General features: G+C 32.2%; 1 protein-coding gene across 2 annotated transcripts in view; it reads right to left on the bottom strand.

Annotated features, from left to right (window-relative positions):
* LOC108685842 overlaps window positions 1–7,217 on the bottom strand; it is a 118,994-nt gene that overhangs the window by 49,714 nt on the left and 62,063 nt on the right. For both annotated transcript variants that reach the window (XM_018190843.1, XM_018190836.1), the window contains exons 8-9: window positions 4,359–4,493; window positions 2,648–2,806 (exon numbers count right to left, since the gene is read on the bottom strand). In XM_018190843.1, coding sequence (XP_018046332.1) covers window positions 2,648–2,806; window positions 4,359–4,493 — 294 coding nt within the window. The remainder of the gene's footprint in view (window positions 1–2,647; window positions 2,807–4,358; window positions 4,494–7,217) is intronic.

Raw genomic sequence — 7,217 nt, forward strand, 5'->3', positions numbered from 1 at the left:
GTAGAGCCGGATCGCCGACTGTTTAATATTCGCGCGGGGAACGATGGTCGGAATTATACGTGAAGTCGGAATATAAATATCGATCAAATTTTTTGGAACGTTATAGAAATATCGAGTGCATTTCAACAATTTCTCTTTCTCTTTCTCTTTTTATACATTACTTGACCTCACCGAATAATGAAGATACTTTGTTTCCGCAAGCGTGCCCACGTTTAACGTTGAATTATTACAGGAGTCAGACAACAATGTCCGAAACTTAATTTATTAAAGCCCGCGAATTCGTTTCGCTATTTCGCTTTTAATGCGTCCGTAATTTATGCCACTCCTCGTTGAAATACGATGACTCATTTGTAGCGGAAGACAAACTCGACTCGTGAACGGTTGCCGTCGTAAGTCTTCAACTTTAATCCCGCGGCGAAGTAATTATCATCTTTCGCGATTTCGAGCGTATGAGAAATTCCGAAGTCCATTCTTCTCTATAATGGAACCTCATCACTTCGTAAAATATCTCATGCATTATTCATAATCTCCGAATTACAGTCGGTCCTTGGTCACTGCGGCTTGTAATTGCTTCGCGAATCACGGTGTACTCTTCTTCGCGGCTATTCGTCGTCCCGAGAACTTCAGCGAAACCGTGGAATATTCGCGAACGTAGATCCGACTATATCGATCGCATTGCAGTCGACAGATCAGTAATGTATTGTCCTAATGGCTTGCAGTTTGCCGGAATTTCATGCGTGAAGCTTTAACCTGGAACTTCACTCGCGAGTAGTCAATAAGGTAACCTCAACAATGATGTACGTTAACCATATTTCGTACCATCAATCTCCAAATCGGACGGACACATTCTGAGCCCTTATATCGGAATCTAATGGCTCACATCGCACACGTAACTCGGGTACTTTAAATATGTACCTTTGCGGAACGTGGATATGCTTCTAATTTGCGCGAGCTAGACAAATGGACCGAGTTTTAAACTATTATCCTTATTTCTTCTATACGACTGGGATTACGCGATTCTTATGGAAAAAGAATTGCAGCTTGTAAGAATATATTAGAAATTGCCAGCAAACAATATGTGCAACAATATGTCGCTGGAGTGAAAATAAATTATAAAGAAAGAAAGCCTATCTTCTTTTTAAAAAAATAAAAAAATTGTTGTATATTAATTAACCTTCCGTTAATTAATCCTCCGGCAACGTGAAAATTTTAATCTTAGTTCCTAAAATAAAACGAAGTTCGTAGCAGATTTTTTTATTGTTCCAGACTATATAAAAATCTGGAAAAATTCTTGTATACTTGTAAAAAATACTCACAAATTTTTATAATAGAAGGATAGTGTCTAATATATTTCTTATAAATTTAAATGTTTAATTTAAATTTAAAGAGTTTGGAAAAAATGTGAATGAATTCTTTTAGGCTACAATATTTGAGGGTATGTACTTAAAAAAAATAATAATGGCTTCAAAAAGTTGAATTATTGAAAATGAAGATTTTTATGAGTGAAAAATCAAATTTAAAAAAGAAAAATAAAATCATTTTTACAGCAGATTAATTATGAAATTTGTTTATTTTAATCAAAATGAAAAATACAAAGATTTCAAAACTGAAATATTATACGGCACAATTGTATAATAATGTATATGATGCTCCTTGCTATCGATTTATCATTTAAGATATAGTACGTACTTTTCCTATCATTTGACTAATGATAAAATGAATCTTTTATATTTCTTTAATTATGAAGTCTTTTTGAAAGTTTCTCTCTTTCAATTTCGAAATATTTTATGAATTATGTGTGTCTAATATCTCCGTAAATGATGATTCTGCAATGACATCAGAAAAAAATGATATAAAAAACATTAAAAACTCTACTTTAAAAGTACAATCTTTATATATTATTAAAATTAGTGTTTAAAAAAATACGAAAAGAATTTAAATTTTATTTACACCAATTTTGTGTGGTTTGCAATACGGGTCATTGAAAACACAAGCACGATTTGTTTTTGCAACAAAATAAACTGAATACTATGACATACACACATAATCTTAACATTAACAATTTTTTTTAAGGAAAGACTGAATATCCCACTATATATGTATTTTTTTAAAATTCACAATCAGATAGTCGGTTGTGCTTTAAAAGACAACATTGCTTGTGGAAAAACATATATAATAAATAAAAATTAGATAAAATAAATCTACATTTCTTAATTTTACTTGGATTTCAATTTGTTCTAATTATTTATATTTTTGAATTAGCAACAAATAACAAGGCTGGAATCAAAATAAATTATAAAGCATGAAACTATATCGTCTTATCGAAAAAATAAAAATTTGTTGTATATTAAAACAAATATAATAATAAGTAAAATATAATAATAAGTAAAAATCAGATAAAGCAGGTCAATAGTTTCAATTTTAATTGACTTTCAATTTGTTTTGTTATTTGTATTTTCAAATTAGATTTAAGGAAAACGATAGCAAACAAGAGAGAGCTCATTAAAGACAATGTAAATGGCAGATTATTGAAGCTACCCTACGACCTACACTTGCCCTCTCGAACGCTTGGAACAAATAAAGGGCAAAGCGGTATCACATGTAATTAATCGCGATCGCTAACGCGAAATTGCGGAAGTGAAGATACCTGATAATCGGGAGAAGTTGGCTCCACAGGTCGCGCGACGACCAGCCGCACGTGGGTGCCCGATTGTCGTAAAACCGCGGCAACTTGTTCGCTTCCCATCCCACGGAGATTGACATCGCCGATCTGCAATATGTGATCTCCGCTCTGAAGTCGATTATCCTGCGGGCACACAATGCGAGGAGAAGCATTTAATTTCCATGGCTCTTGTCTGAAAGGCAAACGTTGATATCCCGATTCATTTTCGTCATTGCATTTCTCATTTCCTCGTCCGTTTCCAAGCAGCTTAGAATGATATGCATTTGATGTAAAAACCGGTCTAACTCCGATAGGTACTATACTGTATTGTGTGCGCGTTATAGACCTCCTGCGTGTGAGTTACAATAAAGCGTGAAAGTTCGAGGGAGAAAAAGAATAAGAGTGTGGAAGCGCACGCGATGCGACCATGTGATTAAGTGAGCAACTTATCAAAGATTAAACCTATGATTAACGACGAGATTTACTTGTTAAGACTCAAGTCTACGACAAAAATAATATAACGAATTATCAAGAAGGCAATATAATTAAAACTAGAAGTATCGAGCGATCTTTATCAATTATTTTTATTTTTTAAATCAATATTATATTTCTTGTGTAAAAATAGAATATTGAAATTGTTTGAATAATAACTTTTCAATAATTATGTTCTTTATGCTGATAAAATATTTAATTTTTCATCACTTTTTTTATTCTCATAGTAATTTATTCGCTTGACTCTTTTATTGTTAGATATCAAAAAAAGTATGGTAACTAAATCTCTGAGTTAAATTATATTTTATTACTTTTTAGCTTTTATGTATACTAAAATATAATCAATCCACATTTGTGCTTAATTTCAAAGTAAACAACATTCATATTAACGTACGCATTTAACTGATAAACTAAATTTAAGCCAAGTTTCATATTTTCTTGGATTGAACTCCATTTCTTAAATTGAATTCTAGTTAACTCCATTATTTTAGTCATAAATTAACGACACGATAAGAAGCAATGATGACTTACAGAAATAATAAAAGATAAACTTAAATTAGGTATAATTTGACATTATTAATTTAATAATGTAAATAAGAAACGCATTATTTTCAATGATAATAATGCGCATGTGGAAACTTATAATTACAAACAATAATTACAAATATTATGTCGTAAATGTCACTAAAAATACTTTCAAAATCGCACACAGAAAAATACACTGTATTTAAATATTAATTATTTGTTTCACATATTTTAAAAGTTCATATGTCCGCAAATCTATCGTGAGTTTCATCACAAACATCAAATTTATTCGAAATATAATCTGAATTAAATTTAATATTTCAATCATTATTAAATTATTACATTAATTAAATTAAAACAAATTCAATTTGCTTAATATGTAAAGTCGCTTTTTTCTACACATATACACACAATTTTATAAAAATATTCTTCAAAAGAAAATAATTCTTGTTTTCAATCCATAATGAGTTTTTCTAAAAATTGTAATAAGTATATTTTAAAACTATTATCAAGAAACTATTATCAAGAAAATATTCTCTGTTAAAAATAACTGTTATTTAAAAGAAAAAGAGCAAAGTGAATAATTACTTTTAGCAGTAGAATTTTTCTGTGTGTAGTTAGCTTCTATAAAGAATTTAGGTGCTTCCAATGGAAGAGAATTAGCTTTCGGTTTGCTTACGCGATCGGCAACGCCTCCTGGAAGAATGGTTTTGACGACGACGCCGGTGCTACGTCCGCCGATGATGCCGAATCCAAGACCGCTGCCATCATTAATGAGATTTATCACTTCAACTTGAGCCCATTCCGTATTCAACTGCGAAAGATCGCAAAAGCATATCTTAAAGTCCCATCGTTCGTTATGAAACTTTAATAATATTATCGAATGTCTGCTCCAAAAGGTAAAATAATGATGCTTGGGTAATATATAATGAAAATTAAACCCCTTGAAGACATTTCCGCGAATATATATTGCCGTTAAACAACGAATTTTCGTCCGTCAGCGAAGAAAAATATGAAAAGAAAAACCTTTTCGATTTCTTTTAATTTTATTAACTTATAATTATTTTAAAAGTATAATGCTCTTACAGGTTCAATCTAATTGGAGTTCAATTATGCATTGCGGCAAGACTTTATCTTTAATTAAAGTGTTATTTTTAACGGCACGCGAAATACAAATAAAATTTCGCAATATCAATTTGTAAAAACGTAATCTCTCCGCGAATCGTATTTTTCGCGAGTACGCTTCGTGCTTCCCACGCATTTTTAACTTGAACGACATTAACAACCGTACCATATAGTGCATAAAAAACGAATTAATGAGAACAAAGTACGACGCGAAATAAGAGTAATAATGGCACACAGCATCTGCTCCACTGCGGAATATTTTAACGAACTTAACAAAACAAACAAGGTTATTCGAAATTTTTCAGTAACAATGAGAGGTTCAGTTTGTCTTGTTGATGTCTATCAACCATAAAGGACTGACATAATCAAAATAGAATTTTTTCATGTATTAAAATATCATGAAGCTTTCCAAGAATCATTATTATTACAATTATTTCTTAATTCAAAAATCATTGAGAGATTATAATTATAATACAAAGTTACTAAACACAGAATTAGAATAAAAATAAATAGATGTAAATGCAATAAATAGAGCAATTCATATTTTTAAGTGACCATGTATGTATATTAAGAGAAAATATTTTAAATTTCAATAAATATTTATTTAAATAGTGCCAATTAAACATTTATTTACAGTAAATAAATATTTATTCAGTAAAAATAAATGATATTTATAAATCAAATTAATGCTTTTTATGCTCCTTATATTTAATAAATATTTACTTGGTACTATGAAACCATTGCAATACAAATACAATTTTTTAAATCGATAACTCGTGATTGCCTAAAATCAATAGAATAGCAGAACAAGCAGAAGTAACTAATCTCTGTTCGCAACATGTTAGATCATTAAATTTGATTGGTTCTCTTGAGTTTGCTTCGTTATCATCCATGTGGCCACAATTAATGAACTGTTTAATATTAACGTTCCGATTTCCGATAGCTCTTGCAGGGACGCTCACAATGGTCTGTAATTTCCGATAAATCATAGCCAAGATTTTCGAATCAATTTTTCAACATTTACCTCCTCGAATATATCCTGGTGTATTGACGATATTGTTGAAAAATTAATGAAATTTAATTGTGCCAGAATCTCTGCTTTCCTTCATAAAGCACTCCATTCAGAGTGTAATATCGTTTCCCTCCCCCATTTATTGTCCCGAGATAATCCTTTCATTTCCGGACGCTCTGAAATAAAACGCTCTGAAATAAAACGCGAAGAAACGAAGTCGTAAGTAGTAAACGGAGGGGGGGGGGGTTGTTGGTTGTTATCGGAAGGAAAGTTTTGAAAATTGCTGGCTCAAGTACGTCTCACAGCGTTCCAATTTCGTTCCAATTTGCGTGCATCAGACAATCGGTCAGATTTAATTAAAACGATTTTATCGGTCGCGTTTAGTGATCCCCCGAATAAACCGAAGGACGCGGAGTTATTGGCTCATTAAAACATAGAATCCGATGAATTTTTTATAATGGTAATTTTATAATGGTCCCATGCAACAAACAAGGACAACTGTTGTAGAGCGAAAGAGCGTCATGCTGTCGCGTGGATATTCCCTCGAATCCCAGAACTTCCGGTGATCCCGCGAACCGGAACGGAAACTACGTTGAGAAACGGAGAGACAGAGCGACAAGGCCGAGAATGATTTATATTGTGGTTGTCGTGCAAACGCGTACCCGCGACGAATCGTGCGCGCGCGCGCGCGCGCGTGTGTGTGTGTGGGGGGGGGGGGGGGGGGCGCGCGCGCGAACACGTATTCTTTGACAAAAGATTAAACGTGCGATCCAACACGCGATCGCAAAGCTGAAAATTCATTCAGCTTGAGACGCACGTGTCGCTTCAAACTCGACTCACGTCAGGGTCGTTAAAGACTTCTTGGTAGGATATTCTTTGAACTTCGTATATCCGATAATCGTTCTTCACTGACCGAAATTAGTTTCGGGATAAGTAGTAATAAAGCTTGGGAGCTCCGTTTCTGACGTCGGATGTACTTTTCCTTGTTTCAAAGGAAAGGAGAAATCGATAAATCAATCGCAGTTAATGCCGAATGTATTACCCTGTCAGTCTTTCCATTCTTTCGAAAGAGTGAATTGATACTTCGTAATTTAGATCGATTTAAATAAACAGTTCGCGATTTATTCATTTCGATTTTAAGATGACGAAAGTTAATTATATATCTTCTTTTATATATGTACGTTAAATGTATTTTTAGAAACTGTGAAGAAATATTTAAAAAACAAAAATGATATTAACAAAAATATTAACTATTATATTCTATTAATAAACATATTTATATGGTAAAACTATTATTTATCCCACGTAATTTTAAGATATGAAAAGTTATTGTATATAATTAAATGTATTTTCTTTTAGTGTAGACATGACGTATATATATCTAAATATATATATATATAT

The sequence above is a fragment of the Atta colombica genome, unplaced genomic scaffold (genome assembly GCF_001594045.1).
Source record: "Atta colombica isolate Treedump-2 unplaced genomic scaffold, Acol1.0 scaffold100, whole genome shotgun sequence".
Lineage (NCBI taxonomy): Eukaryota > Metazoa > Arthropoda > Insecta > Hymenoptera > Formicidae > Atta > Atta colombica.